The 17,119-nt window shown below is 46.6% G+C and overlaps 1 protein-coding gene across 1 annotated transcript in view; it reads left to right on the top strand.

Annotated features, from left to right (window-relative positions):
* HYDIN (HYDIN, axonemal central pair apparatus protein) overlaps positions 1 to 17,119 on the top strand; it is a 361,269-nt gene that overhangs the window by 304,412 nt on the left and 39,738 nt on the right. The window contains exons 55-64 of the mRNA XM_015558788.1: positions 3,164 to 3,332; positions 4,086 to 4,324; positions 6,333 to 6,450; positions 8,235 to 8,439; positions 9,151 to 9,386; positions 10,311 to 10,462; positions 10,575 to 10,764; positions 13,277 to 13,379; positions 13,592 to 13,870; positions 15,535 to 15,677. Of these exons, the coding sequence (XP_015414274.1) occupies positions 3,164 to 3,332; positions 4,086 to 4,324; positions 6,333 to 6,450; positions 8,235 to 8,439; positions 9,151 to 9,386; positions 10,311 to 10,462; positions 10,575 to 10,764; positions 13,277 to 13,379; positions 13,592 to 13,870; positions 15,535 to 15,677 (1,834 nt within the window). The remainder of the gene's footprint in view (positions 1 to 3,163; positions 3,333 to 4,085; positions 4,325 to 6,332; positions 6,451 to 8,234; positions 8,440 to 9,150; positions 9,387 to 10,310; positions 10,463 to 10,574; positions 10,765 to 13,276; positions 13,380 to 13,591; positions 13,871 to 15,534; positions 15,678 to 17,119) is intronic.

Raw genomic sequence — 17,119 nt, 5'->3', positions numbered from 1 at the left:
GGCAGGGTCCCTAGCAGCTGCCCGCTGCTGGCTGCCGGCCAGGGCCTCCTTTCCCCCAGCTGCCTGCTGCCACCACTGCCACCACCACAGGTGGCCAGGGCAGGGTCGGCCATGGGGAGGGGCCGAGGGCTGTTGGCAGGCCAGCCCCACTCCCTGATGGAACTCCCAGTGGAACTCCTGCTTGAGAGGACAATTTGCATATTAGGCTTTTACTATATAGGATATCCCAACTCTGTACACCATACGCTTAGTGCAAAAAAATTCTTTGAATACTGGGAGTTTTAGCTACTGGGAGACATTGAAGGACAGTGAACCTAAGATAGAAGCCAGAGGGAGCTGCCCCATTGAATTGGGTGCAAGAGCAGTGTCTGTTGTTTGCTAAGATGCAATTACAAAAGCTTTTCTATTAGAATTGTGATCCTAGGATGGAAGCTGGAGGGAGCTGCCCCATCGAATTGAGTGCAAGAGCAGTGTCTTTTGTTTGGTAAGATGCAATTACAAAAGCTTTTCTAGCCATGATGTTTTCAGAAAGCAAATTCTCTGAAATTATCACCATGGCTTTTCCACGTGACATGCAATAGGAAGTCCCCCTGCCTCTTGTTCCCACGCCCACTGATCCTCCCCATCCCGGCCCTGGCCTCTGCAGGAGCTGAAGGAGGCCTCGATTTTGGGACCGTAAGAGTCCAGGAGGAGGTGAAGCAGCCCCTGCAACTGAAGAACCGTGGGAAATATGAGATCATGTTCAGGTAACCTGAAAACCATCCGGCATGTGGTCATCTGTGTCCACTCCTGGGGAGAAAAACGTGTCTAGGAGATTTTTTAAAAAATGTTTGGGGCAATTGTAAGGACCATCTCTGCTTTTAACCTCTCCTGGTTTCAATGAAGGGAATTCCAACTGCTAAGAGAGCAGAGATGCTCACACTGCTCTCAACTCTGCGGCTTTGTGGAGACCCTTAAGGGCCTTCTGAAGGCACCTAGCACCACGGGGCCTGAGGGGGAGATGCTGTGAATAGGAGATACTGGGAGGAGGAGGTCCTGGGGTAGAGACAGAGATGGGGAACCTGGCCTCAAGCTGCCCTGCCCTGTCTTCAGCTCGTCTGTTTCATAAATTGGCATTCTACATAAGATTTCAGGTGGGTAGATGTTCCAATTTTCTCTTTTAGTTTTAAGAAGCGCTGTTTGTATGCATTCCTAATGGCAGCCTAGTGGACTAGAGGTTCAGCTTGTGCTCATCTCTTGAGATTAAAAATCTGGTGATAGCCCAGCCAGCGTGGCTCAGTGGTTGAGTGTCAACCTATAAACCAGGAGGTCCCTCTTCTATTCCTGGTCAGGGCACATGCCCAAGTTGCTGGCTCCATCCCCAGCAGGGGGCATGCAGGAGGCAGCCAATCAATGATTCTTTCTCATCACTGATGTTTCTCTCTCTCTCCCTCTCCTTTCCTCTCTGAAATCAATATATATAGTAATATGGTGATAGCCAGAGGGAAAGGGGATGTAGGGATGTGGGGAGGGGAAAGTGGGAAAAGGTGGGATAAATGGGAATAGAAAGAGATTTGACTTTGGGGTGGTGAGCGCACAATGCAATACGCAAATGATGTTTTATTGAACTATACACTTGAAGCGTGTATGGTCTTATTTAACCAATGTCACCTCAATAAATTCAATTTTTTAAAAATGAAAGACTAAATAAAGGAGTTTCCTGAGAGAGGGGAGGGTGGTGCTTGGTGGGGGGAGGGAAGAGGTCACTCAGGCAGGGCCACACGCACCTCAGTGGCAGAGCCAGCACCCACGGCCAGTCTATTTCTATGAAAAGTCATCCTTCCCCCAGGAGAATTCACAGCTGATAAGGGGACTTCCCCTTCACAGATTTGGAAGAAATTCGGTGTATTCATGACAATTTTTTTTTTTTTTTTGCTCAGAAAATGCTGAAAATTTGAGAGGTGCCACTTCAATACTACCATTAGTTAGAACCATGTATTGGAATAAATAAATACGAATGAAAGCTTAACCTAAAGAAAGCCACTGGCACTCAGGCATTAGTGCTGAGTACAGCTGTGCCTGTTGGCGAGTTCTGTTTCAGGTTAAGGCCGGGTGTTAGCTCCGCTCTTTCAGGTTGCATGGGAGAGTCACCCTCTGGTTCAAATGGTGATGAGGGGATTGTGCAGGGAGGGAGCGCAGGCACCTGCAGGCAGCAATGGCGTGACCAGGTTCCCTGGGGCATGAGGATGACATGCAACTCCAGGTGTCCCGTCTCAGCTGAAGTTCTGCTCCTTCTCCAGTCCCCTGCCATTTTCATGAATCAGCTCATCTCTGTGGTATCTGACCTCACCTCCATGAGACCACAGCCCCCCTTTCGGAAGACCTCTCTTAGAGGGCTCCTGCCCACCACTTTCTCTTCTTTCCTGGATCCCCTGTCTTCTGCGTCACTGTTCCTTCTGTGTGTGCTGCACCCAGTCTCAGAAAGGGGAGGGAGGAAGGGAGAGAGGGAGGGAGGGAGGGAAGAAAGGAGGCAGGGAGGGAGGGAGATGAATTAATATAGTTGATCCATATCCAGCATCAAGTGTCCCTATTGGACAGAGATTTCTTGCTAGGGCACCACTTCATCACAGGCTGGAGTTGGCTGTCTTTGCCTCAAGCATCACTCACTGGCCTGGTCAATCCTGGCTAAGGATGGGTGGTCACAGAGTGCAATGCACAGTGGACACTGCTAGGCCAAGTAGTTAACCAGGGCCAGAGGCATGGCAGGCACTTAACAGTCTAGAGCAGTGATTCTCAACCTGTGGGTTGCCAACCTGTGGGTCGAGACCCCTTTGGGGGTCGAACGACCCTTTCACAGGGGTCGCCTAAGACCATCGGAAAACACATATATCATTACATATTGTTTTCAAGATTAATCACTATGCTTTAATTATGTTCAATTTGTAACAAGGAAAATACATCCTGCATATCGGATATTTACATTACGATTCATAACAGTAGCAAAATTACAGTTCTAAAGTAGCAACGAAAATAATTTTATGGTTGGGGGTCACCACAACATGAGGAACTGTATGAAAGGGTCGCGGCACTAGGAAGGTTGAGAACCACTGGTCTAGAGTCTGCTCTCTAGTATCTTGGGTTCCCTGGATTATGACCTAGACTAACCTTTATGCTTATCTTCCAGCTTTTCTGTGGACTCCGTAGGCATTACATCAACCAATATAAATTCTATGATCTCAGTCCAGCCCAGGAAGGGCTCAATGACCACAACAGATAAGCCCACAAACGTCCAGGTGTTCTTCCGCGCAAAAAAGGAAGTGAAGATAGAGCAACAGCCAATCCTGCGCTGTCAGGTGAGAGAGCTCAGTGGCAGGCTTGTGGGAAAGAGCCCATGGTCCTCCCATGCTCCAGGGAGGGAAGGGGAGGGCTGACCTGGGTGGCAACCAGAGAGGATGCACCAGCGTTTGGTCCCCAACTAGTAGGTCCAGGTAGGTCAGGTGGGAGGTAGGCAAAGTCATCAGAATTGAGAGCACCAGAAAGGCAATATGGACCCTGCTCTTTGGGGAGCACCTGAGACAAGGAAGCTGAGGTTAGTCGTCAAGTGCAGGGGAGGAGTGGGGAAGTGAAAACAGGAGGCAAAGTTGGTCTGTGTCCGCCATTTTCAACAGGTGTGCCCCAAGAATTTTTAAAACATGCAACGCCTGACTGTTTAGTCAGGGGCACTGACCTCTTTTCCCTTAGACTGTCAACTTAAAAAATGACAACAGCCAACACAACAATAGCCATCTAGTGTGAACGAATCAAAATTATACCTATTTTTTTTTGTCAGATTGGCAAAAATTATATTTTTTGTAATTACTAAAATTACAGAATTTTAGTAATTAGTGTCTATGCGAAGGTTGACAATCGCTGGTCTGTGTTGATCCATGCCATGGCTAGTTTGTAGTAAGTTTTATGTTAGTATTTTCTAATATTGTTGATGCAATAATATAAAGAGAATGAAAGGAACATGCCTTCAGGCCCACGAGGAAAATGGGCAATGAATTAGTGGAATTCTGGAGCTATGCCGGTAGCTGATGTCTTCCCAATCCTCCTTTCCTTTCCAGATCATTGAGCCCAATATGACAGACGGAACTGAAATCATTGCCAGCATCCCAATTAGGATTTCTGTGAATGCAGTGTTCTCCAAATACAACATCAGCCCCTCCTCCATCATCAACTTTGGGGCTCTGATCTGTGGCACTCGTAAAAGCACCACCTTCACCATAGAAAATCAAGGTGTTACTGACTTCAAGTATAACCTCTACAGGATGACAGGGGAGAGCTCCATTCCCCAAAAGAAAGCGTAAGATAGCCATTTGCTTGACTCATGCCATTCCCTAGTTAATTAGTGCTTTATATTTTACAACGAGCTTTCATATATTTTATCTAAATTCACCTTATTCCCTGTTGTGAGTGAGGTCATTAAGAAATGACTCATGCGCCCTGGCCGGGTGGCTCAGTTGGGTGGAGCGTCATCCCATACACCAGTAGGTGTCTGGTTCAATTCCCGATCAGGGTACATACCCAGGTTGTGGGTTGGACCCCCAGTCAGGGGGTGTGCAAGAGGCAACTGATCACTGTTCCTCTCTCTCTCTCTTCCTTCCTCTCTCTAAAAATAAAAAATGACTCGTCCAAGATTATCCAAGAAATCACACCAGTAGGTCTCAATTGTGAACCTACATCTCTGACTCCAGATTTCACATACTTTCTAATTAATTAAAATTGTTTTATTCATTAACTTACAGTTGACTTTCTAATAAATTGGTTTAAATCAGATATACATACAGCTTTACATTGTTTGTAGTTGTTTTACACTTTTGTGGATATCCTCTTTCATTTTGGCAAAGTATTAAGAGATTTTTTTCTTAAACTGTCGAAAGTCTCTATCTTCCTCATTTAATTTCAACCTAATATTTTACTTATTTTATAATAATTTAATAATGTTTATAGATATTATAATACAACTGTGTGTTGCTTTAAATTGTTTTTTATTTATTTTTCACTTTCGCATGCACAAATTCATGCAAAATACTCAAAAGAGGATAGAACTTCAGTTGTTCTATCTTCAGTTGGTCATTAAGCAAGTGAATGCTCAAATATATAAATCTCTCAAAAGGTTAAAATTGCACCTCAAATACATTTGGATATTTTAGGGCAACTAGCCTCCAGGAAAATTAATTGTTGGGTAAACTAGCTTCAAGTGAAGTGAACAGTTACCCAAACTTGTGTTTGTACTATTCTTTAAACTACCTCGTAGTTAAAAATACCGTGACAGCCCTGATCGGTTTGGCTCAGTGGATAGAGCATCGGCCTGCGGACTGAAGGGTCCCAGGTTCGATTCCAGTCAAGGGCGTGTCCCTCGGTTGTGGGCACATCCCTGGTAGGGGGCGTGCAAAGGGGCAGCTGATCGATGTTTTTCTCTATCCCCCTCCCTTCCTCTCTGTAAAAAGAATCAATAAAATATATTTAAAAACAAAAAATACCGTGACTGCCCTGGCCAATTTTACTTAGTGGTTAGAGCATGGGCCCGCGGACCGAGGGGTCGAAGCGTCTATTCCTAGTCAAGGGCACATTCCTGAATTGCAGGTTCCCCAAACCTCAGTAGGGGCATGTGCAGGAGACAACCAATCAACGTGTCTCTCTCATGCCAATGTTTCTCTCTTTCTCTCTCCCCCTCCTCCCTCCCCGCTCCCTTCCACTCTCACTAGAGATCAATTGGGAGGGGAAAATATCCTCGAGTGAGGATTAAAACAATAACAACAAAAAAAGAGCACCATGACTATAAATGTGAAGAAAGGGCCAGAATTTAATATTGACCATTTTTTTTAAATGAGATCGGGTAAAAGATTTGGTGTCTATAAGTAATTTCTACACACTGCTTTCCAAAGAACTCAAGTAAACATTTAAAAACTATTATTCTCTTGCAGAATAATTTTCAATGTCCTTATGAGTCATATGTAATAAGTATAATTACTGCATAATTTTCTCACAGTTGTTAAATGACTTTGGCTAATGGTGAATGCTGACTATACTACCCCAATGTCCTCTTGCATGTGCCTTGGTTGCGGGCACATCCCCAGTGGTGGAGGGGGGTGCAGGGGGCAGCTGATCGATGTTTCTCTCTCATCTATGTTTCTAGCTCTCTGTCCCTCTCCCTTTCTCTCTGTAGAAAATCAATAAAAAATATTTTTTAAAAAAGGGGGGGCTCTTCCCCATTCCTAGGAGAAGGGGCCTTGCAAGCAGACAGACAGATGGCATTTAACGTCACCACCCCAATCTAAGGGTGTATGTACTCTTGCTTCTTTAATTAGCGTCAGCCACACGAGGACTTTAAGATCCCGGGAAAGCGAGAACTTCTACAAGGCTACGCCTTCCAGAGCAGCCAAGTTCTCAGAAACTACTCAGAAAGAAATAAACATCACTAGCCAGGTAAGGACCCTTTCCCTTGTCCAAAGAAACCCTGTAAGATCACCTTCCAACTAGTCCTTGCACAAACACTCCCCTCCCCAGGAAAGCAGGCACGTTAAATAGTTATACTGAAATGCCACTTTCATTTTAAGAGCAGGTGTAATGGCCTTTAATTGGGATACCCTCTTTTGTTTTAAAACCTTCATTGGCTCCTCACCGCCTTCTGATTACATTTCAACTCTTTATATATATTTTATTTAACAGTCTTTTGCTCATAAGAAACAGGAGCCCATTAAGACTGGCTTAAATAAAAGGAGATTCAAAGGCACCTGCTTCTAGTAAGATGGAGTTAGATATACTTTTCCCTACTCTTCCCAAACCAAGTACAACTAAACCCCTAGACATTACGTATAAAGCAGGTGGAGAGAAAACAGATCAGATCAGTGAGGGTCCTTGGGACCCAATGAATATCACGGCGGTGAGTTTCCTGAGTTTTCCTTTTGCCTCATCTATCTCATCGGGATGCTGAAGGAGCTGGCAACACAAAAACATCACAGGCACAGATCCAAAAAAGGCCCCAACAAAAGCCTATTCCCACTGGCCAAACAACCAGGACAAGAGCGGCCTGGTAAACCAGAAACCTTCAGATTAGACCTGTCCTATGACAGTTGAACATGACAAAACCTAGGATCTTACCCCACCATTGCTTGCAAAGGACCGTGGGAAGACTCACACCCTTATCCAGGTTATGAGGAGGTGCCTCAACCCCCGGCCAGAATGGTGTCCCAAGAACACCCAGGGGGTAGCCAGGAGTTTCTAGACCCTCCCTCCTCCCCCATTGTTAGTGGAGACACCACATGGGAGCCTTGAGTTTCAACTGACCCAGTGGTAACAGACGTTTCTCCCCCGCCCCCAGTGGACCTCCCCACCCAGGCAACAACAGGGCAGTAAGGAAGCTCCCGGCTTGCCAGGGAGGTAGCTGTTGAGGACTCGTGGGGAGCTGGAGCCCCCACCCTTGCCTGGCAGAAATGAGTAGTCTGAGTGGGGGATTGGACTACCACCACCCCCACCTGGAAGTGATGAGGCAGTGCTTCTCTCCCCCTGCCAGAGAGGTCTCGGAGAAAGCCAGGTCAGAGAGGTTTAAGTAAGATCCAGAGTCTCGTAATGTAACACCCAGAATGTCCAGGTTTCTCCTGAAACTCGCTCGTCATACCCAGAGCCAGGAAGATCTCAAACTCAATGAAAATAGTCAAGCAACATAGGGCAACACCGAGAGGACAGAGCTGACAAAGACGCTGAAGCAGCCAACAGAGACGTGCTTCTGTGAGCAAGTACTCACACTGGGAGCAATTGAAAGCACTGTACGTCTCGGCAAAGAAAGAGCAGCCATAAAGAAGAACCAAATGGGAATTCTGGAATTGAAAAAAATAAAATAAAATAAGCAAAATGTAGAATTTCATGAAGGGGTTCAACAACAGAATGGAGGGCAGATTCCCACCTGGGTAAGTGTCGTAGGATGTGGAACGTGTCTGTCCCCCGAAAGCCCCACTCAATCATGATTGGTCAAAGCAAAAGGAGTTATCTCTGTGCTTCATCTGAGAACTTGCTGAGTCGGAAGCACTGAGAGATCCCCTCCCTGAAGAACCCCCAGGCCCTCCCCCGAGGAGAAGAGCTGAGCCCCAGAGGAAGCCTCTGGGGGACCCCCCAACAGTCCCTCTTGACACCATCTCACAGCTCTGGCAGAAGGGCTCAGTCCCTGTCACCCGCTTGGCTCCACCCCTCCCACAATCCCCTGTTTCCTGCAGGCTCGCTACAGCCACGGCATGTTCACCGTGTACCCTGGCTTTGGCTCTGTCTCTGCCGGAGGGGTACAGACCCTCACCGTTGACTGCGTGGCTGACCCTGTGGGAAAGTGTGAGGAGTTTATGGCGATCGATATCTCTGACCGAGACCCCAGAGACCACCCTGGTGGCATTCCTTACAGCCTGTTGGCGGAAGCCTGTCTACCAGGTACTGAGCACTCAGATGGGGCCACATCTCTTACAAGACCTTCCTCTGTAACCACCCCTCCCCCGTGCACATGTGGAGCAAACATGGCTGGGCTGCTACCTTTGGGGCCTTAGAACTTCCTCTAGTCACGCCTTCAGCCACATTTCTCCCTAAAGATTTACAAAGGCATGCACACCTACACGGGGATGTGCAGTTTTAAACTCCTAGTCTTCCTGCGTTTGGTCTGGGCTTCTCAGATGACCAAGGTTCTCTGGGAATCGTGGTTCGATGGGATCTGGCACAAGTCCCGTATCCAGCCTGTTCATGGCCAGGTCACTCCCTGTGGGCAACACGCGCACGGAACACAGTGCCGGTGACTGACGGAGCATGCTGCAGCTTTAACCCAGCGGATCTCAGATGGAGCACGGGGAGAGCTTTTGCTTTGGCTAGAGGCACCCTGCAGCCTCGCACCAAAGGGAGCCAACTGCCTCCTCCTTTCTTAAGCCCACCCCAGATCCTGATCTTACCCCTCCTTGCCATTGGGAGGAACGGTGGTTGGGGTCTGGCAACCCACAAGATCCGTATGAAAGAAATTAGACTATGTCCCATCACTCACACCCTATCTCTCTTCTATGATTGTCCTTTGTCGGAACCCAAACCTCCAAGTGAGGAATTAGAGAAAGCAGGAACTGGGCTACCGGGCTGTGTCTAAGTCTTCCCTCCACTCCCCAGCCTTCGTGACAGACAACAACGCCTCCGTATTTGAGGAGCACCAGATCTGCAACAGTACCAACCTGTACAGCATCCTGCAGACCACAGAGAGCAAGGGTCTGTTTGTGGAGGATGAGAACAAGTTCATGTTCAGCCATGTCATGGTGGGCCATCAGGCCAAGGCTCGGTTCAAGATGAGCAATGTGGGGAAGATCGCCTGTGATGTGACCATTGTGGTTAAGCCTGTCTCCAACAAGGTAAGCGGCCCCCCTCGGCACCAGCCCACCGGTGTTGGCTGAAAGCTGGGGAGAGAACTCTTGGAAACCCCTGCTCTGGAGCCTGTCTCCATCAGTGGGGATTATCTGACACTCAGGCCCTGCTGGAAGTTGTAGGAGGAAACTGGACCGACCACAGAGAGCCGGGGGCTGGGCTGTGAGGAATTTTCTATATATTCTTCACAGTGGAATAGAAAATTCAGGATGACAAGAGAGAGGGCTGAGTCAATAGGTTTCACTCACCCTTCATTTCCAAGCAGAAGTGCTACAGATACTATAGTCTTATCTCAGCTGCTCAGTTCTCTGCCCCAAAGTAGAATCTTGGCCTAGGTGTCCTTGTGCCCAGAGCTGGCATTGTGCACATGGCTGGTGGTGGTGGGGAGACCACCCAGAAGGTTGGCCCAGCCTAGAGCCGGAATAGAGTATGCATTTATTTCCAGGAGGCTGGCACCCACCACAGAGGGACAGGGTTTGGGAGACTAATTCCTCTTATGACTTCCCTCACGCCCCAGTGACATCCAGTCATTATTCTCTGACTTTATTTGGGACACAAAGGAGCATTATTTTGTGCTTAAAAAAAAACAAAACATAAAAAGGTGAGGAAGCCTGATTTCTAAGCAAAGATACGTTTCTTACGGGGGTTTTGCAGGCATGATATGTTCTCCCCGTCCTAAAGTGCAGGCTGTCCATTGAAAAAAGGAAACTTGGTTATTGCTGGAAGATGGGTCCCAGAGTATCTAGGCTGTCCCTTTCAGGGGCATGACTGTGTAGGCAATGGAACATGTTTACCCCAGAGCTTCGAGCGGGGAGATTTCACAGCCGGGGCAACAGAGATAAGCAGCAAACCCTGGGTCAGTGCCACATAGCTAACACATGTGTGGGTTCCTGCCCCTCCCCCCTCGCCAGGCCACTGCCCGCATCATTGACATCTTTGAAGTGGAACCCAACAAGATGTGTATCGCCAGTCGTTCACATGCCTTTGCCACGGTGACCTTCACCCCCCAGACCATGCAGTGGTACCAGTGTATCTTCGAGGCGACCTTGGATGGCGTGTCCAGGTACCAGCACCCCAGCAACCTCTCCTGCAAGCGGGGCTGCAGGCCGCGCCCTATGGGGTGTCATTCCTGCCATGCCGGGCTAACAGGCCTCCGCCTCCCTGTTCCCCTGCAGCATCCAGACCAAGAACCGAAGCCTGGCGTTTGACATCGTGGGAGAGGGGACCCTCCCTCGGGTGACCATTGTGCGGCCAATTCTCCACAACCAGTATGGAAACCTCCTGCTCCTCTTTAAGAGACTTCTTCTTGGCCATTCAGAGAAACTCCCTCTCATCCTCAAGAACAATGGCAATATCCCCGCCCAGGTACGGCTGCGGGGTGAAGCCCCCTCCTGTATGAGGGCTCCTTTGATGTTCCTCATCCCTTAACCTGTGTGAATGCAGAGGGAAATCTGACACGGTCTCTACCCTCAAGGAGTGTCAGAGAGCAGATCACATAACTAACAATCACTGTGTGAGGCCGTGTGCAACGACATGCACCAAGCTTAGTGGGTGGGATTATGGGTGTGCTTAGTGTCATCTTTGGGTTTTTTTTCTGTAATGAACATTGCATTTATAATAAAGGAAAACAAAAGAAACCTCATTGGGGGTGAGAGATGTAGCATCTGTAGGGACTTCTGGTTCAGCCATTATATTTTGTACAATTTTGTTTTACAAAAAAAATGCTAAATTGTGTAAGGGTTATGCAAAAGACTGTAGGACTTTTGAAAATGACCTCGATCCCATCTAGGGGATCAAGGAAAATTTCCCTCTCAAATGACATCTGAGTGGCACTGCGGGTAACTGGGTTTTAGTTGGTGGGCATGGCAGTGAGTGAGTGCATCCAGGTAGCAAAAGAAAATGGCAAAGTCACACAAGCAAAAAAAGCAGAAGGTACAAACAGGAGCTAGTACACACCAGCTTCATGAGAGCAGAGTGTGCAGATAGGAGAGCAGTGGGACATAAATGCAGAAGGCAGAGTAAGGGGACAGCTTGTGGAGGGCTTCGGATTCTGTATATATTGTAAACCCTACAAGACATTATTACTATTATTGTTATTGTTGTTTATACAGTTAAGACTCTTTTAGGTCTACCCACATGATGATGATGATGATTTATTTATTTTTATTTTTATTTTTGCTTGTCATTCCTGCATCTCCAACTTTACATCTGAAATCCTTTTCCTACTGTCCTAAGAATACTTTTTACTGTTTCCTTAATGCATGTGTGCTGGTAATGAATTCTCTATTTTTATTTTAAAATCTTCATTTCTTCTTCATTTTTAATGTAACTTTTACTGGCTATAGAACACTCTGCGCTAGCAGTTGTTTTCTTTCAGCAAATGGGAGGTACCATTCCAGTGTATCCTGGTTTCCCTTGTGACTGCTGAGATGCCAGCTGTCAGTCTAAAATGTTCCTTTAAGGCAATCTTTTCCCTCTGACTGTGTTTTACATTGTCACTCTGTATTTGCTTCCTGCTATTTCACTATTAATGTGTCTATGTATGGATTTCTTGTTATTTATCCTTCTTGAAAATCACTGGGCTTCTCGATTCTGCAACTTTTGGAAAATTCCTAGATGTGTGTTCAAATGTTGCTTTTATTCTATTCTGTCCCATCTCTCCTTCTGGGAAGCCAATTAAACATATAGAAGACCATCTCACTACTAGTATATCCTCTCTGTCTCACAATCTCACTGTATTGTCCATCCATTTTTCTCTGAGCTTCATTGTGCATAATTTCTTTTGACCTGTCTTCAGTTTATTAACTCTGCCTTTAGTTATAACTAATCTGCTATTAAACCTCCAAATAAATTCTTGTTATTATTTTTTAACTCTAGAATTTCTTTTAGATTATTTTTAAAATCAACATAATCAGGTTTTTTTTTTATATGTTTTTTATTGACTTCAGAGAGGCAAGGAGAGAGGGAGAGAGAATCATTGATCAGCTGCCTCCTGCATGCCCCCAGCTGGGGATTGAGTCCACAACCTGGGCATGTGCCCTGACCAGGAATCAAACCGTGACCTCCTGGTTCATAGGTTGACACTCAACCACTGAGCGACGCCAGCCAGACTGATTTTATTTTTTAAATCAGTGGGCTGAAAACATCATTTTTCTCCAATTAATTTTGGAGAAAATGCCCACCTTGGTTTTCCTCTCATCTTGGTAGGATATTCAACATGACACTGTCAAGCAACTCAGGCACTGGTACCTAGGAGACACTGGTTTTTAGAAACTCATATGCATGCAATCCCTCATGGAATGACAAATACCCATTTTCACTTATTAGTCTAGAGCAGCGGTTCTCAACCTACGAGTCGCGACCCCTTTGGCGGTCGAACGACCCTTTCACAGGGGTTGCCTAAGACCATCCTGCATATCAGATATTTACATTACGATTCATAACAGTAGCAACATGACAGTTATGAAGTAGCAACGAAAATAATTTTATGGTTGGGGGTCACCACATGAGGAACTGTATTTAAAGGGCCAGAAGGTTGAGAACCACTGGTCTAGAGTCTATTTGACAACCACCTCTGTCAAAAGCAGAGGCCGTGGCAAACCCACGTTGACACTACTGAGCTGGCTGACCTGGGAAGGTACCTGTGCTCTCTGGGCCTCCAGTTCCTTACCTGGATAACAGCTGAACTAAATGTTCTTTTTTCCTCTCCAGGTCTAATATTTATGATCTCTTTGTCTTCATAAGAAACAAAAAAATCGGGCACTAGGCACAATGGGTTTTTGGGGAATACTTTCCAAACAGCACGGGGTCTCACCATAACCTCAAAATCCATGAGCAGCCTGTAAGTGTCACACTCACTCCTGCTTTCCTTCTCCAGCTGCATGTCGACCTGCAGGACCAACTAGAAGTCTTCTCCCTGAAAGGGAGGCCCACGACCTCCTACATCTACATCATAGAGGAAAACGAACCCCATGCAAAAGGTAAGCTGAGGAAGAGTCGCTTCTAGAGAGCAATGGAGCCCAGTCACTGTTTCACTGGGGGACTAGTCAGGACCCAGAGAGAGCAGGATGTCTTGTCACCAATGGCCACCCTCAGCAGTGCTCGTTCCCACACTTGCCCTTGAGTCGGGGTCTTTATGGACGCACCTTCCTTTAAGCTGACCCTACAGCATGCTTCTCTCTTCTCTTTGCAGCAAAGAAAGCTCACACGGCCTCCCTGGTGGTTCTTCCCGGAGAGACGGCCGAATTTGATGTTGTTTTCCGCGCCCGAAATGTCGGGAGGATGACGGGCACCATCCACTTGTCAGTGCTCCACAATCACTACGAGGACACGATCATCCACCTGGTGGGAGAAGGCTACGAGGATGACATCACTCTGGACAACGTCCACGGGCTGGTGGCTCCCACCAGCGGGGAGGCCTTCGACATGTCCGAGGTCACCGAGGACGTATCTATGGAAAACTTGGTGGCAGGTGGGAGAAGCAACAGTGAGGTGTTGACCACTGTTGGCTCTTGGGTCATGTTAAATGAGAGTGAAATCTAAAAAACAGATCAACTAGCTTCCTGGGAATTGAGGACCGACTCTCCTCTGCACCCCTGTATGCCCTTCCGTGCCTGGCTCCGTCACTGCTTGCACTCACGTGTACCCTCGAGGGACATTCATGGAGCATCCCTGTGCGTGTGCCAGGCACTGTGCTGAGCCCTGGAGCTCTGATGAGCAGCCAGCGTCTCTGCCCTTCTGGGGCTTATAGTTTGAATTCCAATTCAAATTTAGCTAATAACCAAAAATTCCAGATTAGCGAAGAACGGAATACACATCTCTCTGCAGTTTCCTATGTTTGTATCTATTAACTGGCTCATGTTGACATTGTCTGTTTCACCTGCACCACGTATCCTGGACATTCTAAGAGAGATGGCGGGCTTGTTTAACAGGTGTAGGCTTGTGCCTCCTCTAGAGCATCATTCTCTGTCGTCTGAGAACCTACAGCGTCAGCATTACCTGAGAGTTTCTTAGACATGGGAATTCCAGGCCCTCCCCCAGCACTCACATGCTGATCAGAACCTGCATTCTAGCAGGGCCTCTAGGTGATGTGAGAGTATACGAAAGCTGAGGACATTCTGCTCTGCAGTCTGTCAAGTGCTGCAGCTTCATCTGGTTGACTGCACCCTTTGGGGTAGGAGAGAATTTACTTCCTCGTGACCCTCGGAAAGCATTTGCTAAGCACCCTAACTGCGTGCCTAATTGCTACGAAGTGAATTATACCCACACCGTCCCATAGTTTTTCTAGGAGCTTCATTATAGTCCTGGAATAGAGCATTGCGCAGTCTATATGCCATGGGTAAAAATCCGCACTCCTTACCCCTGTTTGTGGCTACAGGGCGGCTTCTCTCTTCTCAGAAGTCAAGCAGGAGCCAGCAGTGAGCCCTAGTTCAGAAATCAAATTTTATACTTCTGAGAGGCTTGCCAGATTTAGAAAATCAGACTGTAGAAGTCCCCGTTAAATGTGAATTTCAGGCCTGGCCGGAGTGGCTCAGTGGTTGAGCGTCAACCTATGAACCAGGAGGTCACAGTTTAGGGAGCATGTAGGAGGCAGCCAATCAATGATTCTCTCATTATTGATGTTTCTGTCTCTCTCTCTCTCTCCCTCTCCTTTTTTCTCTGAAGTCAATACAAATACATTTTTCTAAAAAATGTGACTTTGAGATAAATTATGAATTATTTTTTGGTTTAAGTATATCCCAAAATATTGCACGGGGCATGCTTATACTAAAAATTATTCATAGTCTATCTGTAATTCAAATGTAATGGGACTCCTGTATTTTATCTGGCAACCCCTAACCCTTAGTAGTAATGTTTCAGCAAATAAATGGATTGTGTTATCTCTTGGAGGTAAGGGCCAAGGTGGGTGGATGGAAAGATGGATGGATGGATGGATGGATGGATGGATGGATGGATAAGTAGATTCCCCAAGGAAGGAAAGCTTACTGCTCAGGACTCCAGTTTTTCCAATAGAACAATCCAAGGAGGGAGGGGTTACATGAGGATGCGACACATTGTCTTTCTGGTGCTGCCTCGGCTGGGTCGGGCCCTGGGAGGAAGCCAGGGGACCCACGTGCCTTCTGCTCTGTTCCCTAGCTGCTCTGGTGGACCACATTCAGTTTGGGGACTGCCACATTGGAAGCAGCTACAGCGTGAGCTTCACAGTCACTAACCACAGCCAAGTGAATGTGATTCGGTTTGAATGGCCCTCGTTAGCTACAATTACCTTTGCCCCACAGGTAAGTGAAAGCTACTTACTGCTTCCGGACTCCTTTAGGCCTAAGCCAAACCTATTTGATTGTTAGTCCATTCCTGTGGATACAGGGGTGGGATAGATCTCATTCAGTCCTAATATTGAAGGACACTGTTCACCCGTGCGCGCGCACATACACACACACACACACACACACACACACACACACACCCTCTGATCTAAGAGCAGAGGATGAGGTCTGCCAAGGCTGTTGCTAGGCTGCTGTTGAGAAATTCCATGGAAGCCCGTGTGGATGGAAAAGGTCCCAGTCTTCCTATCCCAGAGTGTACACCTGTGTCCCCCTAGGTGTGTGTTCTTTAAGCATTGGTGGTTCGCTAAAAGATAAAATGGGGGTGATGGTTTCTGTGCACAACTGAGATTTAGAAAATGTTTCAAGTTACATCTTTTTCTTAAAGACCTCCGCCCCCAGTGCCCTTCAGCAGTCTAACACCTAGCTAAGTGTGTTTTACCTGCAATTTTCTAACCCCTCCTTTTAGCATCTCACAGCACACATTTTGTGAATGGCTGACCAAATCTCACCATTGACCAAGGCCTCGGACAACATGGTAGCAGATCCTAGCCTCTGGCCCGCAGGCACTTTTCATTGATAATTGATTTCTGAGGAACAGAGCAGGAGGCAGTGGGTATGCTGTGTGTACCAGGACACTGATACACGCAGACATACCCACTGCCTCCCGCTCTGTTCCAGCCACCAAGTCTTCAAGCACAGAATTCTCAGGGCATAGAGCGAGGGGGTTGGGGCCCCACTTTTAAAGCTTGGACTGCTAGCAGGAGGAAGGTTTGCTTCCTGGAGGGATGTGAATCATTAGTGAAAGTAGACAGAGATAAGCTTCTTATAGTCCACACACACACTCACCCCTCCACACCCTTCCACACACACACTCACACTCGCGCTCCTGTATATGCACACACATATTTGTGGCCCTGGGAAGTATGGTAAGTCCAAGCTTGCTTCTCCTTTCATTTTCCAGAGAGGCAATTTCAGAAACCTGAAAGGACTAGCATATATATATATATATATATATATATATATACACACACACACACACACATGCATATATATATATATATATATTTCATATAAATGTTGTTTTATATATGTGAGTTTTGTTTATATATGAGTTTTGGTATATGTGTGAGTTTTGTACGTGCGTGTTTATGTATGTGAAATCATAAATGATTTTTTCTACAGCCCAAATTGGATTTCTCATGTATTTGCTATATACTTGAGCAAATCTGAGCCTTTTTGGTCTCAGGATTCCTTTACACTCCTAAACATTATTGAGGATACCCCCCAAAGAGCTTTTGTTTATGTAGGTTATATCTATCAATATTTACCATATTAGAAATTAAAACTGAGAGTGTTTTTAAAAACTGCATTCATTTATTAATTTTAAAATATAATAA

The sequence above is a fragment of the Myotis davidii genome, unplaced genomic scaffold (genome assembly GCF_000327345.1).
Source record: "Myotis davidii unplaced genomic scaffold, ASM32734v1 scaffold453, whole genome shotgun sequence".
NCBI classification, from domain to species: Eukaryota; Metazoa; Chordata; class Mammalia; order Chiroptera; family Vespertilionidae; genus Myotis; species Myotis davidii.
This window is presented reverse-complemented; position numbering and strand designations above follow the sequence as displayed.